Source organism: Mustela nigripes, chromosome 7 (genome assembly GCF_022355385.1).
Source record: "Mustela nigripes isolate SB6536 chromosome 7, MUSNIG.SB6536, whole genome shotgun sequence".
NCBI classification, from domain to species: Eukaryota; Metazoa; Chordata; class Mammalia; order Carnivora; family Mustelidae; genus Mustela; species Mustela nigripes.
In genome coordinates, this window is record NC_081563.1 from 52081944 (window position 1) to 52105612 (window position 23669).

Below are 23669 nucleotides of genomic sequence, written 5' to 3' on the forward strand. Positions count from 1 at the left end.
GAATTGCTAGGTCATCCAGTAATTTCTGGGTTGGGTTTTCTGAGGACCTGCCAAACTGTTTTCCATAGCAGCTGCACCATTTTACATTCACACCAGCATGTCTGAGGCTTCCAATCTCTCCACATCCTCTCCAGCACTTGTTGTTTTCCATTTTCCACTTTTTTTTTTTTTAGAGCCATCCTAGTAAATGTGAAGTTGTATCTCGCTGTGGCTCATCTAGCCATTTTTTCATCTGCCACCTAGTTCTCCATGCAACCATCTTCCTGTACTATTTATCTACTCAGCTGTTTTATCCATCATCTCCCTATATAGCCCCATCTACATGACTGAACCATATGACAATGGTATTCAGCTACCTCTGACCTCTAAAAACAGCATTTCATGTGGTTTCACCTAATCCAATCACAACAACACCATGAAGTCAACGGGATTGGAGCATAAATTGCTGAAGGGATTAAGTGAGAGAGATAAATCTAAAAAATGTTTTCTGAAGCCAAATTAAAGAAATTTTTGAATACCATGCAAAAGAGATTGGATTTTTTTTTTTCAGTGTGGAATGCTCAGTTACTGTAAGTCTCTACCAGTGGGATCTATTTTTCTATTTTTCTTTCTTTCCACTCATCTACTTATTCCTTCACCTACCAATCTGCTGTGATCTCTCTCCGACCCTTCATAGCCACCATTTGTTGAGAACTACATCTGTCCACGAATAGGGCTATTATTGTATACATCCATTTGTTCAATTCTGTGTGAACATTCATGGGTCTATCCATGCCCACGTGTCTCTCCGTCCCTCCAATATGGATGAATGCTTATTTTCCATTTTAAATGCAGTCTAATGTAACATTAAGAAAAATCAGGATACCACACATGTGTGTGTGTGCACGCGTGCGTGTGTGTATACAGAAAATTATCCCAGTATGATCTCATAAAAGACAATAAGGAAACATCATATAATCTTTGGATTGGCAAGTTGATATATCTTAGCTATTACGTTTTTTTAAAGTAATAAATATTTTTAAAAAGCAAAATACATAATTAGAAACACATTATGAAGGAGAAAAAAGAAACCTTCTGAAGTTAAAAGTAGTTTTAATTGCTTTATTTTAATTTTTTAAAAAAAAGATGAGCCCGTTTTTATTTTGAACCATTTTCTCATTCAGTAAATATGCAGCTTTCTTTGTTTTTCTTTTTAAAATTAACTTTCTGAAGTCTCACCTCATAAAGAAAAGGTTGACAGAATTATGCCAAAAAAAGCTGCTAAGTCTGTAAGCAAAAAAAGACTTATAAAAAAATTAAAAAACAGTTGAAAAAAGGGGAGGAATTATTCATAATGTGTCCTTACTATGCAAAGAGCTCTGAAAATCAAAAATCAAAGACGGGGCACCTGGGTTCCTCAGGGGATTAAGCCTCTGCCTTTGGCAGGTCATGATCTCAGGGTGCTAGGATTGAGACCCACATCATCATCAGGCTCTCTGCTCAGCAGGGAGCCTGCTCCCCCCTCTGCCTGCCTCTCTGCCTATTGTGATCTCTGTCAAATAAATAAATAAAATCTTTGAAAAAAAATCAAAGATGAACAAGATGAACAAGACCATGAAAATAAAATCCCACCAATAATGTGGAAATAAGTATATTTTCCAAGTTCTACCTCACAAGTAAAGAAGAGATGCTAACAAAAATTAAAATGACGTGTCAGATAGGCAATTTAAAAAAAAAGATACACTGGTAGCAAAAGTGATATGAAAAGGGCACAGGTAGGAATAAAATGAAAATGTGAAAATGTAAAACCTTTATAGAGAGCAACTGAACAAAATAGTTCCAAAACCACAAAAATGTACAATGACTCTAAAGATCTACTTACAGTTCAGGAAAAAAAGATATACACAAAGTGTTTAGAGATGTATGCCCAAGGGTATCGCTCACATCGGAAGACCCAAAGACGAGCTAAGGCCCCACAAAGAGAAGTTGAGTTAGACAGAATAGGGCCCAGCGACAGGCAGGAATTAAGTATGATGATGCAGATATAAATGTGGGCAGGTAACTACCAACAGAAAGGATGTGCTTGAAACTAAGTTTTCCCCCAAAACCAGGATATAAAACATATGTGTGATTAAAGCTCCTTTTGCTATATATATGCCATAGACGTATGTAGTATTATATGTGTGTGTGTGAATACACTTCTAGCATATATGTGTTTGCATAGATAGAAAATCATATATGGGAACATAGGAGTGAAGGTCATCTCTGGCTAGTAAAATTTTAATTCATAAGCAAAGTGAGGCATTGTTGATCTGTATTTTCCAATTTTCTACAGGAATTATGTGTTGCAGGAGAATCAGAAAAATAAAAGTCCAATGGGATGTCATGATTTCCGACAGCCTGAATCTTTTCCAGGGATGGCCGCTGAGTGTGGGGGAGCAGGCAGAGAGCGGCAAAGGGGAGGGAGACAGAAGAGCAGGCGGCCTTCCTCCTCACCCCTGCGGGAGCTGCTCCTCAGAGTGCCCCTTCAGGGGTCCAAGGACTCTGCAAAGACCAGCTCACCTTTCTGCAAAGCTGGCCAAGAAGGGCTCCAGTGATCCATCCAGAGCCACCCTACTCCCAAGTAGCAGAGTTGGCCAGAATCAGGACTCCTGACTCCCCACATTGCCTTTCTCGCAAGGTCCACTTTCTTTTAATTGAATGAAAACTCCCATCCCATAAAACGTACCAATTTGACCGTTTTAACGTATAAAACTGAGTGGCTTTTAATATGTTCAGGGCTGTGCCAGCACCCATTCTATCTAACTCCAGAACATTGTCATCACTCCTAAAAGAAGCCCCATGCCCATTAGCAGTCACTTTCCTTCCCCGCCTCCCTACGCCTGGCAACTGCCAGGCTACTTTCTGTCTCTGGACTGGCCTGCTGTGGACAATTCGTGTGAATGGAAGCATACAATCTTAGTCCTTTTGCAACTGGCTTCCTTCACTTGGCACGTTTTCAAGGTTCTTCCAGCTTATAGCAAGGATCCTTCCTTCCTTTCTTTCTGTCGCTGAATAATATCCATTGGCACGACTAGACCACACTTTGCAGGGAACTCTTAGAGCTGTGACAGGGCTGTTACTCACAGTCCCACCTGCCTGCTCCATACAGCCATCCTCCTCGCCCCCCATCTCACCCCATCTCTACCACATCCTCTACCCAGCCCTCCCTGCTCCCAGCTCGGGTTTCTGCACACTTCTCCCCCACCGGATTCCTGTCTGGGGGCCTAGAGGGTGGAGCCACGGTGGCTTGTTCACTCATCACTTGGGCACAAGTGTAAGGACTGACAAGAGCTCCTCACTTACTGGGCCAGGTTGCCGAGTCTAGAAAGGGGTGTGTAGAGCTGGGGGCATCCCGTCAAGGGTGAGGCCAGAGGGTCGGTGACAGCCAGCTCATGCCTGCCCTGCCTTTGACCTGCGCTTTCCTCTCTTCTGTACCTGACTCCTACCATCCACGCAGCCTGGGTTCCATGCCACCCCTGCTGACAGGCCCTCAGGCACTCCTCTGTGTTCCAGACTGTCCTCAGCTCCAGGGAGCAATGACCCTGAGCTCCCTGAGGACAGAAAGTAGGACCATTCCTCCTTCCAGCCTTCCCAAGAATGTCACATGCACGTGCGTGCACATGCGCGTGCACAACACACACACACACACACACACACACACACACACACACACACACAGAGGGGAGGGCATTCTGGGTCAACTCCCAGTGTGCAGAATGGTACTGACAGGAAACGGTGCTCACCCAGAAAGTCGTCAAAGGAGAACTTGTCATTGTCCCAGATCTGAAATACCACTCGGGCTGGGATTTTGCTCTCAGTCTTGTCCAGCCTCCAAAAAGCATCCTGGCCCAGAATAAGAAGGAGGAAAGCAAGATTAGAGAGAAAGTGTGGTTCCTGCCAGCCTAGAAGGCTGCCCAGAGGAGGCAATGAATGGGATATCTCTTAGGGACTTGCCAGTGCCAGGTCTTGGCGGGGAGATTGCTAAGAGGCCAGCGGACAGTGTTCAAGGACCCAGGGAGGAACCATGCAGGCTGACTTCACATGACACGGTTCCTTAAAGCCTCCCAGTGTGGTAGGCAGAACTTTCATTCCCATTTTACAGATGATGAAGCAGAGACTTGGAAACGTTAAGAATTTGCCCAAGGTCTGACAGCTAATAATAATAATATTAATCTGCACTTCCTATGTTCTAGCCTTTTGCCACTCTGAGCTCATTTATCCTTCCAACAACCTATAAGGGAGAGGCTATCCTTACAGCTGAGGAAACCAGAGCAAGGAACTTGTCTGAGTCACACTGCTGAGAAGTGGGGTTCAAACCCAGGTAATCCAGAGTCCTGCTCTCACCTCCAAATCCTGCTTTGCCCCTGTGCTATTACAGGGGAATGGGTAGGCTGGCTGGGAAGCTGAGGGCCTCCATGCCCTAGCTATCACTGGAAGGATCCCCCCGACACACTGCTTTAAGGAGCTGACACTGGGCCACAGTCACCCAGCTCCTCCCTGGCCACAGCAAGCCACCCCATCCTTCTTTCCGAGAACTTGCCCTGGGGCAAATCAAAAGCCCCCAGTGCTAGAAAGTTCTCCAGTCTTTTGTTTTTCCTACGCCACCCCCCGCCCCAAGACCACTCTGCCTAGGCCAGCATTATTGCAGGCTTTGTCCCCCAGAGGCTCGTAGAGGCTGAAGGAGAAGGAAAACCATGCTGAGACCTGGGTTCCCTCCTGAATCCAGCCACACTCAACCCAAAGGACTGTCCCTGTGGCTTTCCCACTCATGCTTATTCCCTGTCCTCTCGCTGTAGGCTTTCCTGAGGGAGTGGCAAGGACGGGAACCATTGTGACGATCCTGCAGACACCGGGGGCCAGAACCTGAGTGTACCCAGTCACTGCAGGGGCCTGGACCCAGTCTCGGGGGACAGACTCTATGGGGAGTCTGGGAGAACTGCTGGTCACAGAGGGGTTGCCTCCCCCTGGGTGCCCTGTACCCACAGCCTCACTGCCCAACCGGGGCTGTGCGGGTATCCCATAGACCCACAGAGCTCCCAGACCAAAACCCCCATTCTGTGAGGAACAGGCACCTTGCAAATCACACCACTGCATCCTGGACCACTGCCTGATTTGGCAAGGGGCTCGGGCCCCCAGCTGGCCCCCGTCTGGTGCCTCCCCTCTTCCGGGCCCCAGCCCTCCTGCAGGTGCCTCCCTTCTCTGGCGAGGCTTTTATGGCCAGCTCTGCGGGCCTGCCTGCACAGGCCGCCAGCATCCTCCGTTCCTCTGGCCGGCCTGGTTTATGGGCTCAGTAATGAGCCAGAGGTTCAAACGGCCCCTGGTGGGAGCAGCTGGGCCGGGGCTCCAGCCTGGGGAACGGCCCCCCAGGTCCCAGGCGCTCATTACGCTCCCGGTCTGGGCCCTTTTACTAGCTGTTTATTTGCAGGGTGGGTGCCTGACGCGCAGGCAGGCCCCAGTGGGTGTGCTGGGCTCCAGGTGGGGAGCCAGGCCGGGGCAAGCAGCGGTGGTTCAAAGCAGCCGGATGAAAGGAGACCCTTGTGCTTTATGACAGTCTCGTCTGGTTAATGGGGTCCCTGGAGGGCCTGCCTGCCAGAGGCCCCGAACCCCTCGGCAGAAGGCTGGCTCTGCGGCAGGACTGGGGAGCCCAGATGCTGTGAGGGACCCCCACACCATCCCACTCCCAGGATCGGGCCTTTGAAGCCCAGACTAGCTCATTGGTGCCCCACTGTGGGTACAGATCCACCTGCCTCCTGGGCCCCTTCTCCCACAGAGGGACACACTGGCTCTTCCCTGGTCCAGCCAGACCCTCCCTCACTCTCCTGGTGGACTTCAGAGGCCCAGACGGGAGGTGGAGGCTCCGCCCCTCCCTTCAGCTACTGTCTCCCCACCGAATTCCATTCCGACCCCCTCCCCAGGGGGACCTCTTCTGGACTCCCTGACACCTCTTCCTTCTCTCCACCTGGCAGCCTTGCTGGGCTTCTCCTTCTTCCAGGGCTAGCCCCAGCCCCATGGGCTATGCCACGGTGGGTCAGCCCGATTCTTTTCTTCCTTGCCAGTGCCTAGGACAGAGAGATGGGACTCTTGCACTGACAGAATGGAACCCCCTCAAATTCTTCCCCAGCAGATTCAGCTGGGCCCTCAGCCCTTCCAGCATCTCAGCAGACCTTAGCATCACAATTAGCTTTCTTTCCGTCCCCCTGTTCTTTTCTCTCCTGCCCTCTCCCCCTTCGCTCCCTTGCTCAGCACAGCGGCTGGTCTCAAGTCACCTGCCACAGGGCCAGGAGATACTCTTTTCCTGCTTTGTAGAAAAAACGGAGCTTCCTGGACCTCCTCGCCCACATCTCCACCTGTCACAGTGAAGGAGGTAGTCCCACCTCCCACTTAAGCAGGCCACTGGGCATCTCTCAGCCTCAGTTTCCCCTCAGTACCTAGCCCCTAGCCCGGCAGGCCAAGCACCGGAGACAGGATGTCTGAGCCCTTGGGGGCCCGTTCACGGCCTTCACCCCACTTCTGCCCATAGCAAAGAAAGGCAGTGTGGGTTTGATCTGGAACCCTTCCCCCAACAAATGCAACATTGGCTTTGTTATGGAAACAACTTGTGATAGACAAATACCTTGAGCAAAGGCAAAGGAGATGAAACCTACAAAGAGCGTAGGCTTTCCTCGACTGCTCAGAACCCAAGGCTGTTGTTAAATTCTGCCTTCTCCAATGCACTACGCAGCAATCCCTGGGTGAAAGCATTCACATAACCTCATTTAACCCTATTTTCTTTTGTTTGATGGTTTCAGAATGTTCACTGGAACATTCCGGTTTCTCTAACATGCAGAGGAGCCTGTGTGTTGGGCTGGGCAAGGGTCATGAGGAAAGCATGGAGGAAAGAGAGCCAAGAAGACCTCAGCAGTGCCCAGAAAGTACGTTCTATATTCCCTTCCTGAAGCCACTCAACCATTCGGGAAGCAGGCATCACGGAAGCTTGGTGGCTTGAAGCATTGTGCCCCCTCAGGAAGGAAATCGGACCAGCAGAACTGAAATGCCAGAGAGGCATTCCCTTTGTCTAGCAGAGAGCACCTTGAGGCAGATGGGTTCTGGGTGGGATGCAGGGGATCAAAGCTCTAATGGAGGTACTCTCTGCCTCCAGCCAGCCCAGCTCTGGAGCCTCCCTGAGCTCTGCGGGCTCTCCCCAAGGGCAGGTGCGACACCACCAGGAGGGAGGCTGCCTGCCTTGGACTCTGCCTATCGCAGAAGAAAAGAATTTACCATCCAGATGAGACCTCAATGAGGAGCTGCTGAGACACAGAGAGCTGAGGTCCCAGGACCCCACTCTGTCCTCTGGCTGATGCACCAGGTCCCCCAGGGGCCTGCACCTTGCAGTGAGGTCAGGGAGGGAGGAGGGCAATGGCTTCCGGCCCGGAAAGCCTGAGCTGCACCCAGTAAGTGTCCAACTTGGGCAGTGACCACAGGCACCAGACACAGAAATGTGGGGAGAGACATGATGGGAGGGACTTAGCTGAGCAACCCCAATCCTGTGGACAGTCCATCCACAGGTGAGGCCAGCCCCCAGGGAAGCTCTCCCTCTGGGGACTGACCTCACTGCCCCTTCCATAGCCAAGCTGGGTATCCCTAGGAACGTTCTTCCCGTTCTGCCCTGTGACCCTTCCTGCCACTTGGTTCATCTGGGGTCAGGAGGAAGGCAGTAGTTTCAGGAGCTGGACCAGTATAGATGGTGGTTGTGGCACGAGTGTGGGGGTGATTGGGGGGGTAGCAGTGCCAATGATGGCAGCCATGGTAGAGGTGGCAGAAGTGGGGGCAGGGAGACAGGTAACGGGGCTACAGCCATGGGGATTCCAACATCCAGGGGTGCTGGTGAGGGGTGACAATGGCAGGATGGTGACACCCACAACAGAAAGCCCTGGGAGCAGGCCACTGGGGATGGCACGCACTCACCTTCTTAGAGACGGTGCAGACTTGCTCTGCAGGCAGATAGTCAAAGGGGAAAATGAACCTCCAGTTAAAGTTGCCTTCGCCGCCCAGGGACCGATAATGCACATCTGTTTTCTGCTTGTGCTCTTCAAAGCCAACCATCCAACTAGACAACAGATTAGAGAACACATCTAATTAAGGTCTCCTCCATAAGATGCATCCCCCCCACTGAGGCAGATGAGGAATTAAGAAGGTAAATGAACTCAGTAAAGGATAAAGCAAGAACAATTCGCAGAAATCTCTATGAAATACCAAATGTGCCATTCATTTTAAAACATCTAACTTCCCTTCTTGAGGGACACCCTCAAACCTTCTAAGTTCAACCCAAAGATTATGGGGGAAGAAATCCGGTGGGAGAAGGACTCACCAAAAGCCCTCCTTCCTTTCTTGTTCCCTCCCTTCCCTACGGCTGGAGCTCCCTCTTTCCACCACCCCAGCAGGACTGGGGCAACACCATGGGGCTGCGACAGGTGAGAAGGCCAATGCCTCCCTACCCTTTCACATAAATATCACTCATCTTCTCCCCTGTGATGCTGAGGTCATCCAGGATCACGTCCTTTGTGTTCCAGATAATACACCGCAGGAAAAACCTGTGCAGAAGAAGGGCTCAAGTCCACATGAATGTCTCAGCAAAGGGTGGACCATCCTTGGCTGAGAAGCTGAGAGGCCGGTTCCCCCAACCAGACCCTAATGCTTGCCTGCTGGGCACTTAGCCAGGCCCACATGAGAGTGATGCCCTGTGGCCTGAGCAGCCCAACACGCCACCTTAAGAGTGACCTCCGGGTCCCACCCACAGCAAGTGGCAACCCTCCCGCCACTCTACTCAGCTCCCAGCCTCTGGCTGGGGAAAGTCACCTTCTGGCTCTCCGTGGGGTGATGTTGAAGGGAGGTCCAGGCCGCCCCAGGGCCTTGGGAAATAGGTCGATCCACATCTGTAGCTTTCCCTGGGGAGACATAACCCCGTTGTCACTCCACTTCTTTCATTCCACCAACAGCTACTAACCCCCGGCTCTGTGCCACACAAGTGGGGCCCAGGACGAGGAACACCAAGGCCCTGCCCCAGGGAGGCTCCCCCTGCCCCCCTGCCCTAGAGAGAAGGTACCTAAAGACTACGGGCCTGACTGCAGCCATGAGCCCACGCCCCACAGGCTGATGACTCAGGCCCGGAGGTAGGGGTTAGGGCAAACCTCCCAGGGATGATGATATTTGAGCTGAGTCTCAGTGTGCCAGGCGGACAAGGGGACAAGGGCATTTCCCACTGAGGGAATGACACACTCAAGGGTTTGGGAGGGTCAGAGAACACATTTAGTCAGAGGAGTTTCAGAGGATTTCCACACAACAGGAAAGCACTCCAACTGTCACCCCTCGGCTCCCTCCCTCTCTGCAAGCTGGCTACTCTGTCCCCATCTCCCACAGAAAGAACAGGGACTGAGGTAACTTCTCCAGGGCATGTAGCTGGAGACTGAAAGTTCACAACACCTGCTATGACTCTCCGGGGAGCTGGCAGCCACCCACCAAGGGCAAAAGAGCTCAGTTCCAAACAGCAGAGACCATGGACCCTGCATGTTTACAAAGGCCCCTTCATTGCCGCTTCAGCCCTTCTCTGCCTATCGCCTTTACTTTCCTCCTCCTCTAAAACCCAGCCCTGAGCTCACCTCCTCCAGGAAGCCTCCTGGTCTCAGTCCTGGGCCAGCTGTCCCTCTGCTCACCCTCCCTCTGCCTGGAGGATGCCCTTGGCCTTTCGGGTGACCCCTCTCAGTGACAGCTCTGCCATTCTGTCACAGGGTTCCAGTTGCCCTGTCTGGATTCCTCACCGCAGCCCAGACCCATGCCAGCCATCTGGATGTCGCTGACGGATAGAAGGAGGGCCTCCTGAGGCCGGGCTGAAACGGTGAGCCTTCTGAATGCCTCATGGGAAGCCAGAGGTCTATCCACGGGTATAGAGGAGGTGGCTCGGGGTCATTCCCCATGTCCTGAGGGCTGCAGGATGCCCAGGAAGGCAGGACCAAGGAGTCCTCTTGTAGACCAACACTGATCACTGCTCAGACTGAGAAAACATGTCAAGGAGGGACTGGCCAAATTCTGAGCTCCCCACAGGTGCCTCTGAGATATCCATGTTGTCCTTGGAGCAGGGCCAGCTGGGGGTCAGGGCTTAGGGGCGCAAGGGTCCATGTCCTACCTGCTCAATGTCTGGCTGCAGGGGGCTGTACAGGGGCCGGGATTCCACATGCTCGGGGACAAGGCCCAGCTGCCGGAGGATGTACAAGGCCAGACGCTCTTCCACTGGGCCCAGGTGTGGGTTCAGGACCCTGCCACCTTCTGCTCCAGAGAGAAGATTAAAAAGTTGCTGGGGCTGAGTGAGCAAGGGATGGTAGGGCTGCCTAGAGGCCTCAGGAAGCTCTACCTGCCCACACCCTCACCCCCAAGCAAGACATACTTCTGACCCGCAGGTCTCACTCTCTGCACTGGAAGTCTCACAGTCCATTAGCTCCAGCTTTAAAGTCCAGATATGTCATTGCCATCATTTCTACCATGCCTCTTCCACAAAGCTCTTCCTCTTTTCCACCAAATCTCACCCCTTCCAGGAAGCCCTCCCTGACTGCTCCGAATTCTGAGCCTCAGCAACCCCTACTCCCAGATGGGAATCTAAGTGCTTTTAGTACTACTGTTCTCCTGGTCACACAATCTGCTCTATTAGGAGCAACAGCTAAAATAATAACAATCACCGCAAACATTTATAAAGCAGAAACCAGGCACTGGGCTTCATAAATCTTAACAGGTTCTATCCTCATAGTGAAGCTGGAAGGTAAGTGTTATGATCATGCCCATTTCACAGATGACAGAAACGAAGCACAGAGCAGTGACATCGTTGGTCAGGAGGGCAGCCGAGATGACACCCTTGTTTAGGAAAAGCATGGGCCTGGCCATGAACACCCTTTCCTTCTGCCTTGTGCGGCCCAGGAACAGCTCCTACCTGCCCCGGAGTGGGTCAAGGACTGCTGCTGTGGACAAGGACACTGCTTGTGCTGACCCAGACAAGCCTGGCCAACCAGCGGCCACAGGAACCTGAAGCCCCCATGACAGAAACACTCGGGCAAGGAGCATCCATGTATGTCCAAATGCACAAGGACTTACACAGGTATGTGCACTCAGGTGTGCCCAAGTTCAAGAGTACAGATTTTCGTGCATGTACACACACACATTGATCTATCAAACCTGCTCTGCCCACTCTAGCAGGTTGCACAAAGGAAGCAGCATATTGTAGCAGGACCCCTGGCCAGGAGTTTGGTTCAGCCCCTAACCACCTGCATGACTTTGGGCAGGTCATTAGCCACACTTGGCCTCCATGGCTTCATCTGCAAAAACAGGCAGATGCCAGACCTCACCATCAATAGCTTCAGGCTTTCGTTTTTTATGAACATATGACCGTGAACCCTGGTCCCCATGCTACAGTGGCTCACAGACCAGCAGAAAGAGTTGGAAATGCAGAAGGACGACGAGAGGGTTGGGGGTGGGGAATCAGAGCCACCATCCCCTTGCATAACCTTGGCATCAGCTCTTACATCAAACAGCTTTGAGACCAGCCGGAAGTGAGCACCCCCTCCCAACGTCCCCTGCCTGACCTATAAGCACCTCCAACAGCTCCTGGGAGACAGTGTAGGCCCGTGGACATCTGAGACACACAGGGGGCATGCATGCTGCTGAATTCTCAGTAGGAGCACTGGGCAGGTTCAGGGGCAAGGATGGAGACCACAGGGCTTCCTTCCTGCCCTGTGGTTGCTTTGGGTACAGGACCTAGGAATCACCAGTTGGGGAGTGGGAGGATAAGGAGAGGTGCTCAGAAGATACCTGGAAAGCCAAGCTGGAAAGCTAGTGCAATTCAAGCAGAAAACATTCTCAGAGGTCATCTGGACCCCAAATTCTAATTAAACTCTGACCCCCCAAAAAGCCAGAGGCAAGCTGACCTAACCAGGACCCTGACCTTGGCTTCATACTCACCCCTGACCCCTGAGGTCAAGGGAGAGCCCACTGGTTCTGGGGTCGCATGGCTGCTCACCTGTTTCTTCAATGGTATATTCTTTATCCTGAAAGAGCACGCGGTCCGTGAGGTACACGGGAGCCTTGAGTCTGCGCTGCTGGCAGAAGAGTTGGAGGAGCTGGGACGGGCGGAGCTGGTCCCTCCATTGGTTGGGTCCGGAGCTGAGGCCCAAACACAAGGCAAAGAAGAGACCCTCCAGGCACCACCAGGGCCGAGGGGTTTGCAGGAGCCCATGTACCCACCTGTGCAGCCCCCCACCCTTCACTTTTATAGTGGGCGCCCTCACTCGCTGTGACTGGGGGTGTCACCTGACCCACAGGGAAACTGAGGCCCAGAGATGACAGGACTTGTTTAAATACATACTGAGTTGGAACCTAAACATTCTCAGTTTCCACATTGGGAGAATCAGACCCAGATGAGACCCAAATTGGCAAGAAGGGAGTAGGGACTGTCCACACATGAGTTCACTTGACACAGAGCCCCGTAGGCTCCACTGGGGGCCATGTGACCTATTATCTGTCTCCCTTCTCCTTTCCCTCCTTCCTCATTGGTGGTGTCTTAAGGAGAACTGGGTTATAACAACATGATGAAGGGCAAGGTCCTTAGAGTCAGATGAATAGGTTCGAATCCGAATCCCACCAATTACAAACCATAACATCTCTGGGCCTCAGTCTCCACATCTGTACAGTGGGGACAAGAGCCTAGTTGCGTTGAAGGAGAGAACACCTATCAAGTGCTGAGCACAGGTCGGGCACACAGCAAGTGCTCAGGACTCAGGGGGATGGAAGAGCAACGATCCCCCATGCACCTACACACAGTAGGTCTGGGGGAGTCCACAGCGAGCCCCAAATTTGGACAGCAGCCTATTTTCCAGGTCAATGACTGTCTCCCCGATCTTTTCATCTTTGGAGAGGAGGTCATAGTCGTAGAGCGTGATCTTCAGGTCCTTCTCCAGAGGCAGAGTGCAAGTCAGCTCGAACATCCTGCAGGGGGACCCAGGGCAGAGGTCAGGGTGCTGCAGACTCCCTGATGTTGTTGGACATGGTGAGTGCTCAAGGGAGGGAGACGAGGACAAGAGCAGGGGGCTTGAAAGCCTTCCCTGGCTCACTCCTCCCCTTCCAAGAGTGGCCCTGGAGCCCACCCTCCTCGGGTCCCCTGTCTGTCTTAAAGTATTAATCCCCATGCCCTACTACTACTGGACTTTTCTTTGTGTGTCTGTGTGTGTGTGCACATACACTTGTGTGTTTCAGACATTCCCAGATAATCTCGGCTGAGCATATAGTATCTCCCTGCCTAACGAACCACAGAATGAACAAATGAATTGGAACAGAAAGGTAAAACCAAAGCTTCTACCAGGACACCAGGATGTAAGAGGCATGAAGGTGCCGGAGCACTGGAATCGACCAAGGGGGTGACCTGGGATGCACTTCAGGGACACTTAAGGCTTTACACCTACTTGCAGAGTGGGAAGGAGGATTTGTGGAGATTTCTTGGGAGGGAGCTCCTGCTGTGCTCTGAGACCCCCACTCCCCCTCTAAGATCAAGTGTGGAGGGATAGCCCCTCTACCCCTGAAATAGTCCCCTGCAGGTGGGAGCCTGGCCCCTGACTCCTACTCAAGCGAGAGAAAGGGAGAAAGGGCCATGGAGAGGAAGAGAGAGAGAGAGGTGACCTTGCTCCCGTCTTGGCTGGGCCACCATGAGGCCACACTGAGCCACTTGGAATCTGACCCCATGGGCCCTGGGCCTCCAGCAGTGAGACTGTGGAGAGGCCCACATGAAAGGGCCACCAGAAAAGGGCCACAGCATCCACCTCTTCCCTGGAGCTTCATGGGCAGGCTCAAAGGGGCTTTCTGGAAAGCGCTCACAAGAAAATAAATCCACTTTAAACACCTGCCACCGGAGAGAGCCCAGAAAACACAGGAGCAGAGAGCACCCGGGGCTCTCCTCTCCCAGGGGCTCCCCTAGTCCTGACCAGGCGTGATCCAGCACATCGGTGGGAGACATGAGACAGGAAAGGGAGAGAAGCAAAGCCCCCTCCGTCCATTCACACACACATCCACACACTGCACACAGCTACACCCAAAGTGGACCTGGCTGGGAAAGGGGGCGACTCCCCTAGATAGAGCCTGTCAGTTCACGAGTACACATGAATAAAGCTCTGGGTAGCACCTTGACACTGAGCTTAGGACAAAGCCGACCATCTATAAGGAAGCACCTGTCTGCCATGCTTTGCACTTAAGAAATGAGGGAGGGAAGCCCCACGGAAGAAATGTCTACAGGACACAGGCAGACAAAAAGGAAACTGTGCTCTCCTGACGTTCCCTGAGCTGGGCTTGGTCAGCCCATGAGTTATACAAAGAAAGAGTGTCTGCACTCACTCCCCCACCTTGCCCTGGGCCCTGACACACACCGCCACCCGCCACACACACCTGGACAGGCCCAGTCTGCTGCCGGGTCACCATGAACCAGCGGTGCTCACCAAAGGGTCCCCTTCCCCACCTTCCCTGCAGCCCTTCCCTCCCATCCCAGCTCATCGGGGGCTCATCACTGGCAGGACACAGGCAATTCTCCAGGCTGACCGGCTCCTCGCCACAGGCCTCAGTGCTCACAACCAACTCTACAGACACCGGCAACTCAGGATGCCTGGGAGCTCTGCCCACACAGGGGGTCCTGATTCTTCCTCCCCTTGTTCTTAGATGTCAAGAAGCATTTGACTCTCTTCCTTTGTGTACCCACGAGAGACTAACACACAGCAAAGAAAGATGACAATGACTAAACACAAACAACAAGGGATCCTGGAGAGCTCCTGGAGCTAAAAAGACATGAGTTGGGAAAAGGGGCCAAATCCAAGGGATCCTGGAGAGCTCCTGAAGGTAAAAAGACATGAGTTGGGAAAAGGGGCCAAATCCTAATAAAGCCTAGAGCGTAGGAAATAGTAATGTGCCACTAGTGATGTTTTCATTTTGACAAAATGAACCGTGGGTAGGTAAGAGGGAAATGGGAGTGTGAAGGGTATATGAGAATTGTGCTTTCTTTGCAGCTGTTCTGTAGATCAAAAATTATTCTGAAGTAAAAGTTAATCTAAAAAAAATACCAAAACAAACAAACAAACAAAAAAATGGAATAATTAACAAATACAGGCTCTGAGTTTCCACTGAGATTTCTGTTCTTTGAGGTAATTGTTTATGAGATTAAGCAGGAGCTCTGGCCAGAAGCCAGCCTTCCGCATCCTGTGAAAAGCTAGCCGAGCTTACAGCCCAATGGACGTGCAAGGTTAGGGACTCCAGCTTTGCCTCAGGAACCGGGCACTTCCGGGAGGCTGCCACCCCTCCCCCACCAGGCTGGGGGTTACCCAGGTTAGCACCTCTACCCCCCAGACCCGAGCTGTCCCCAACTTACTTTCCAAACACAGGCTCTAGGGTACAGGGAATGTAGTTATCCTGGTCACTCACTGATTTCTTCCCTATGGAGATCTTGACGTAAGGGTCACACTGAAGGAAGACACAGGAAGACTTCAGTGAATTCACTTCCCCAACACATCTCTGAAGGCTTCTTTGGTCCTCGGCCTTTCAGTGGGGGTAGGAGGCCAGCCATCGAGAAGCTGTCATCCTGCCATGGTGCCAGGCCAGTGGCCCTGTCCCACACACCACCACACCAGTTGGCCCTGACTTGGACTTCTAGCCATGGTCCAGCAGCAGAAATGGTGTACCTGAGTCCTCCGGACTCCCGAAGCACTGCCCCACTGGGACAAGGTGGGTGAGGGCAAGACTCATATCCTCAGAAACACTACAACCTGTATTACATATGTGACTGAGCCAGCCAGGGTCCTCTCTGGGACCTCTGCTTCAACAGATTGAAGGGAGAGAGATGGCCAGACTTCAGCAACCCAACCTGGCCCAGGCTGGCCTTCCCCAGATGCCTCCAGGAGCAACTGCGACCAGAGACTTCTCAGGGTCAATCAAGGCATAAAGAAATATTGAAGTGTATGAATGGACCGTTGGCCATACCACATCTTGAAGGCCATAATGGTGCCTGGGCTGGGAATGGCTCTGTTCTGCCCTTTGACTTCTCAGCAGGGCAAGGCCAGCTATGACCTCTCACCTTGAAAAGCAGGGCTCCAGGGACAGGATAGCAGACCTCCACCCACAGACTCAAGGACACATGCTAGGCCTGCCCCCATCTCAGGGGATGAGAGAGAACCCAGCCCAGTCCCTCTGAAGTCCAGTCAACCCCACCTGTCCCTCTTCCTTCCTCTTTCTCTCTTTCTAATTTTTCTCTGCCCCTCCCCCACCCCCATCTCCTCAGTGCTCCAGACTCCTGCTCTCTGGCAAGTTCCCACTTTGCCTCAGAGCCGGGGACTAGAGTAAGGTGAGGAGGTACAAAATTTGTACATGTGTGCCTCAGGCACAAAGTTTGAGGGAGTGCCCCCAAAACTCAGTCAATGAAGATAAACAAATTTTAATGTAATATTTTAAAAATTGAAGTTGACACCAAACAGGCCCTGATGAACAAAATGTTTAATTTTAACCAAGGATAGGATCAGAATTACTGCTTCTCCCTTCTGCCTCAGGCTCTAGCATGGCTAGGCAACACACAGTTACTGAGCCACTTCTCTCCTGCCCGCGCCCCCACCAGCTGAAGCCCGAGGAAGTCCAACCCCAGCCCACACCTTCCATGTCACTTCCTCTCGTGCCTCACCCTCGTGCCAAACAGTCTTCTCATAAACTCTTGCCAAGATTTTTGGCCCATCCTAAAAAAACCATATTCTTCTCTCGCCTAGCCTACCAGAGAATTTCTTCTCCCTCCTAGCCTACCAGAACTCCATCGATCCTTAAGAATCCTATCCCTCCGGGGCGTCTGGGTGCCTCAGTGGGTTAAGCCTCTGCCTTCAGCCAAGGTCATGATCCCAGGGTCCTGGGATCGAGCCCCGCATCGGGCTCTCTGCTCAGCAGGGAGCCTGCTTCCCCTCCTCTCTCTCTGCCTGCCTCTCTGCCTACTTGTGATCTCTGTCTGTCAGATAAATAAATAAAATCTTTAAAAAAAAAAAAAAAAAAAAAGAATCCTATCCTTCCGCCAAGCCTTCCTCATGATTGCCAAGCTTTGCACGACCCCGCCTTCTCTGACCTCCTAGAGCACTTGGCCCCTACCCGAACCACATCCAGTTGCCTCTCTCGGTGCTGGGTGTGTGTGGCTGGTTTCCGCGGCTTTCTGTGAACTCCCTGAGGGAGAGCTGTGTCCAGATCCCGTAGCCCATTTGGGCCCCAGCCTGCCATTCCAGAAGAGCTGAGAGCTCCAGAAATGTTACCTTCCCATTGGGATCCTTGGGCTGCAGGCCAAATGCTCGGATGATATAGATGCGGACCAGGCACTCCTGAGGCCCCTGGGCAGTCAGCTGGTGGAACTGTCTCGGGGGCATGGGGACAGCCGGGTCTTCTGGGAGGGGGTAGATTTTGAAGAGGCCCTGGAAAGAATGATGGGCCAACTTACTCATGATCATTATCAACACAACCACCATCATGACCCTTGCCATCATCTCTGCCAGAGTCAGCATGCCAGAGACCACCAAACCTACTGCCATCTCTTCACCACCATCAGATTCTACATCGATGGCGTCACCCACACAGTCACCATGTGCCAACATCAACACCATGGTCATTATCATGGTTACCACAGTAGCCCTGCTCCCAGCCCCTTCACTTATGATAGCTGCCACTTCACAGTTTCAGGCCTCCCGGGGGAGGAGGAGGTTCATGTCCTCAAGGACGTACCTTAAACTCCCCGATAACAGACGGGTCCTCCGTCTCCTCCTGAGTCTTGCCCCGGTAGAGCTTGAAGGTGTTGCAAAAGTCAGACAGGCCTTCAAAGGCCTCCACGTTCTCCAGTTGTGTGTCATAGACCTGCCACACATGGGGATGAGAAAAGGGGACGAAGGAAAGAGAAAGAAGAGGGCCAGCCGGGGAAGAGGAAACAGGACAGTATTCAAGTGACAATGGACAAAAAGTCCCAGAGAAGAAAAGGAAGGGAAAGACCATGTACAAATTAAAGGAACAAAGACAGGTAGCAGAGGGGAAGAGGAGAGCAGCCAAGAACAGAGAGGACAGAGGAGGAAAGGTCACAGGCAGAGATTAAAAGGATGTGAAGTGTGGAGAGGAAAAGGAGAGGAGGGTGGGGGACAAGAGGGACAGGAGAGGTGGGAAGAGGGCAAGACGTGTGTTCAGCACCATTAGGGAATGGTTTTCTGGTGAATGCAACATTTTAGGTTTCTAGGAGTCATCACGTACATGGCTAGTGATTTTTTTTTTACAAGAATAAAATCAAACAAACAAATGAAAAGTTAACTGACATTTTACTTGAAGATCAAAACAGAACTCTGAAAAATTTATAGGTCTGTGTTTCAAGCCACAAATGCTCCCTGTCCAGGACGGCCGGGTGACCGTGGTACCAAACCCAGAGCTATGAATGCCTTCTGAGCACCACTTTAAATTTGCAAACTCAACGTATTGATCCCCTTCCTCTCAAATAGCTGCTGACCTCTCTTTATTAGAGGCATGCTTTGGAATTGCTTAGGCTTAACTAAAGCAGCAGTTTTCTATTATAGGTGATAAATGTGCCTAAGAGTGATATTAAAAACTTAATATACATGCTATGTTGGTTACCCTGAAACTAACAGCCAAGGTGAACCAGGCAAGTTCCCATCTCATACTGCTAAGTATTATTCCTCTTTGAGGCCTAGCCCAGGTTCTGTCCCTTCCAAGAAACAATTAATGATGCAAGTGAGGCAGGTTCGTCATTAAAAATTAGAAAATATGAGTAAATACAAAGAAAAGATTATTATTGCCTTGCATTTGGATTCTCAAAAATAATGACTAGTTATTTGGTTACTATTTGATAGGTACCATTTTGAGTATGTTCTTGATCTGTTTATATCATTTAATCATTTTAAAGGACAGTTCCTTCATTTGTCAGTTCTACCATTTGCTCCAGTTCCTCATTTCCGCTTTTATTTTTATTATTTCATTCTTCTTTGTAACTTCTTTTTCATTACTCTTTGTAACTTCTCCAGTTAAAGCTTTATTTACTTTGCTCCCTCTATTCGGATAAGAAAAATGCTTATTGTTATGAAATTGTCTCTGCTTACTACTGTCTTGGCATGGACCCATCTGTTTTGATTCTAATGTTATCATATCCATCCTCTTGACATGCCACAATTACAGTTTTATTTTTATTCTTTGATCCAAGAGCTCGATGCTTGTTTTTCATTCTTTCATTTTATAAGACAAGCTTTTAAGGCTATAACCTTCCTCTGAATGCTGCTTTAGCTATAACTAGCAAGTTCTAATATGTAACATTTTATCCTGCAATTTGGGGTTATGTTTTTTCTTTTGCCAAGAACTGTGAAAAGAGAGGTTTTTTTGTTTTGTTTTGTTTTGATTTTTTAATTGTCTAGATAGGAGAGAACTTTGGGGATTTTTTACTTTGTTATTAAGTTCTCATTTCATGGCATTATAATAAAAAAATATGGTCATTGGTAGGCCACTTTTTGAATTGTATTAATGTTCTCTTCAGGGCCTGTTAACATGGTCCATCTCTGGAATGATGCCAAAGGCTGTAGCTTCTGTTGTCAGGCTACAGGGTTCAGTCAGGTGAATAACTATGCTGCTTTTCTCTATCTTCTTAAGTTTGTGTTCCCTCGACCCTGACATTAAACAAGAGGAGAGAAAAAAATCTCCCCCTACCTGCTATTTCTTTCCTATATCTCCTGTAATTTCTGTTTTGTAAATATTGATGTGGTATTATTCAGCACATAGATATTCTCATAACTGTTATCTCCCAGAATTGCAAGGTTTAATGCTATAAAGTGTCATTCTTTGTCTCATTTAAATAATTTGGGGGACCCAAATCTGTTCTCATCTAACAAGAAGATAGTAACGTCTGCTTTCTTTTCATTTGTATTTGCCAGGCACACATTTTTACAATCTTTCATTTTCAACCTTCATGAACCTATTTTGGAGTTAGATTTTGCTTTGAGATCGAATTTAAGTTTTGTAATTAATGAGTGAGTGATATGACATGCATTGATATAACAAATATGTGTGATCTGGTTTACATTTATATACATTTGATCTGTGAAATTTATAGTCAGAACATGTTTATAGTTACATTTTCCAATTTCATCGATTTTGTTTTACACCCTTGCCTGTGTGGTCTGTTTTCTCTGTGTGTGTGTATATGTGTGTGTGTTTCTGATGAGCTGAGTTCATATTCTAATGTTATTATAAATTTATATAAATGAGTAATTCTCTAAGTCCTGCATGTCTTTAGGGACAGTATTGAAGAGTTCTCTACTACAGCAATGATAAAATGATGAAATTTTATCTCCCTCCTACTCCCTCTCCCTCACTCAGTTTTAGACAGCATTGTCTTCCTTAATATTAACTCTGTACTATTTGTTTATAATTTGCTTATACTTCTCTTATTTGTTTTGCCAATTTTAAATACTGTCAACTCTATTCCATAATATGGCAATTCATGTCCTTACTCCGTATCCCATCATCTTTCCTCCTTCTGTGCTTAATTTTTTAAAAGATTTTATTTACTTATTTGAGAGAAACAGCACGAGAAGAGGGGGAAAGGTAGAGGGAAAGGGAGAAGCAGACTCCCTGCTAAGCAAGAAGCCCAATGCAGGACTCGATTCCAGAACCCTGGGATCATGATCTGAGCTGAAGGCTGACACTTTACCAACTGAGCCACTCAGACATCCCTGTGCCTAATTTTTGCCAGTATTGTCACTTCCTCATTTTCACTGTGTATATTTATATTCTATCATATTACCCTAATCCTTCCATTTATTTTCATTGGAAGTCTAAGGTAAAATATGATCACAACCAGTCCCTTGGTTCTGGTTTTCCCAGTTATCTCCTAATTGACTAAGTTCATTCCCTTGGAGCTCTTCAAGATGGGGGCATGGGACCTGTATCCCCAGTTCCTGAATATGCATGCTGTGTGTCCATAGCTGTTGTGCCTGAGTGGCAGCTGGGATGAATATAAATCCTGGGGCACCCTTTCCCTTTGATTTTCTTACACATGGTGCTTTACTGTCTTTGGGTATGAAATGTCATTGTGGAGAAACTGAAGCCAACTTGTATTATTTCCTATTTTAAATGACTTAATATTTGGGGAAAGAAGAAAGTATGACTACCCCAAAAATTCTTTAAATCTCAAGGCCAATAACATACACTAGGATCAGTCTCAGAGTTGACCATTCTGGGTTGATTTTCCCTGACACCCAGCAGACCTTATAGTATGTATATTCAGGTGGTCTTCTGACAATGCTGGTGACTTCCATTAAATGCTTCAATGTCTATTTGTTCTATTTCACCGTTTGGTTGCCGTCCTCAGAGACTCCAATTATGCAAGTGTTGGATCTCCTTTCCCTGATCTGTCATTTTCTCTTTATTATTTTATACCTCTGTTTTTTAATTTCCATATCATTTTGTTGAACTTCATCATTTCTGTCCTCTGACCCCTTCTTGTGTTTTCTAAAGTGGCCATTCTGCCTTGCACTCCTTCCAATTTCATGGGATCTCCTCCTTTCCAGAATCCTACTAGTCTCTTCTCATCTCATCATCCCTTGAGTTCTTTCATTTCTACCTTGATTCTGACTGTCCCACCTCTGAAAAGTTCACAGCTAAGTATTTCATTTCATCTGCTCCTTGGCAAAATTTTTCTGGTGATATATATCCTCTTCTTTTGGCCAAATTTTGATTTATATTTTCTTTTTTTTATGGCATTTTTGAATTAATGCCCTGATAGTTCTTTTATGATTACTTGTCACTAAATATGTTGAATTCTTCTAGCCCAGTTACTTCCTTTGTTCTGGCCACAGAGGCAGACTGCTTCCTGCAAATATAGCTCATCTCTTTGATTCTTGTGTGGCTCCACCTCTTTCACTTCTCTAAACTGGACCAGGTCTGAGAAGCATTTGTTGCCAGCCTGAACCTGACTCCAAAGTTCCCACATCCATTGTCATGGACAAGGTGGATCACTTTCTATCTTTCATGGGGAAACCTTGACTTCAGGAACTTTTTTAAAACTACTTATTATGAAAGTTTCCAAGCGCACACAAAAATAAAGGTGACATAATAAGCGCCCATGTGCCTATAACCTGTCTTCACTAATTCTCAACATTCTTCTATTAGGAAGAATGGGGTTTTCTGGGATCTGCTACCACTATGACCTTTCATCATTTTCTCTTCATTTACTGCCGAGTGGCTTCTACCCAATCTTGGTTGCCTTTGGACAGCCCTTGCATGTATTTTGGAGTCTGCGGGTTTTATTTGTGTCCAACTTTTACTGAAAATGGAGTTTGTGGGTTTGAATGATTTCCAGGAGAAAAGGGGAAAAATGCTGACTTATGCAGCCATGTTCATACTGGAAATCTCAATAAAATACTTTTTAAATTTCCAAGTGGTAGGTCTTTTTGCTTAAACTTTTGTTATTAATTTCTCATTTTATTGCATTTTAATCTGTCTTGTATGATTTCTGCTTTTGGTAATTTATTCCTAAACTAATATGTGTTCAAATTTGGTAAATATTCTCTGAGCAATAGGAAAAATATATTCTTTTTTAAATTATTTTTATTCTCTATTTTAAAGCTACTTTTGATGTAGCTTAAAAAATATTTTACCTTGTTATTCAGACCTCTTATTTCTTTATTTACTTTCTGCTTCATCTGCCTAGGAGAGAGATGCATTAAAATCCCTAATGCAACTTTAATTTCTCTCATCTCTTCCTTTTATTTGTGTGAAGTATGAGTTTACATCTTCCTACCATTTTTGCTTTAAATATTTCTAAGCTTTATTGTCCTGTACAGTAATATTTGGGCATTTTCTCATTGAGATGTGTATCTTTTATTTATATAAAACATCCCATTTTGTTTCCTTTGCTTTTTAAATTATATCTGTTTCTCTTTTATTGGCATTTACCTTATTTTGTGTGCCAAAATATTTATTTTTTAGACATTTTAAGTTGTACTGTTTTAGACCTACCTCTTAAGAACAGTATAATGAATTTTTAATTTTATATAGTTTGAGAGTTCTTATCACTCAATAGAGAAGCTCAATACATTTCATTTATTAGGAAAACAAATATGTATTATTCTTTTTCTGTTGTGTTTTTCTATGGTTTCTGGTTTTTATGCTTTCTTGTTTATATCTTTTGGTTTTCTATCTTTTGCTACTGACACTGCAAGTTGCATATTTCCCCTAGGCTAGTAATTTCCAAAATCTGTTTTTTTTTTTTTCCCTCTACCCATTGTGTTCTCCATTCTCTCCATAATGCTACAGGCTATTTTTCAAAAACTCTTGGTGGTGGTGGTGGTGGTTTTCTTCTATTTACTTATCCTTAAAGGACCAATGTTCCTTCCAGGTCTGGTTTTTTTTTTCCCCCAGAAACAGGTTGAATGCCTTTTTGTTTTGGACAGCCCATGTTCACTTGGACACTGTCAGAGATCTCCTCAGAGAGGTCAGGCTGAAGGGCAGGATGCCAGTTCCATGTCCGGCATCTGAAGGAGCAGCAAGGGGGGGGGCCAGGGCCATGGGCCACACTGGCAAGAGTCCTCATTCTTGGT

General features: G+C 48.4%; 1 protein-coding gene across 21 annotated transcripts in view; it reads right to left on the minus strand.

Moving 5' to 3' along the window:
* The window catches only part of DYSF (dysferlin), a 203042-nt gene that overhangs the window by 8381 nt on the left and 170992 nt on the right, over positions 1-23669 (minus strand). For all 21 annotated transcript variants that reach the window (XM_059405860.1, XM_059405868.1, XM_059405877.1 and 18 more), the window contains 10 exons: positions 17809-17937; positions 17346-17501; positions 15440-15531; positions 12853-13023; positions 12059-12201; positions 10181-10320; positions 8857-8945; positions 8496-8591; positions 7966-8107; positions 3765-3864 (listed from right to left, as the gene is read on the minus strand). In XM_059405860.1, the coding sequence (XP_059261843.1) occupies positions 3765-3864; positions 7966-8107; positions 8496-8591; positions 8857-8945; positions 10181-10320; positions 12059-12201; positions 12853-13023; positions 15440-15531; positions 17346-17501; positions 17809-17937 (1258 nt within the window). The remainder of the gene's footprint in view (positions 1-3764; positions 3865-7965; positions 8108-8495; positions 8592-8856; positions 8946-10180; positions 10321-12058; positions 12202-12852; positions 13024-15439; positions 15532-17345; positions 17502-17808; positions 17938-23669) is intronic.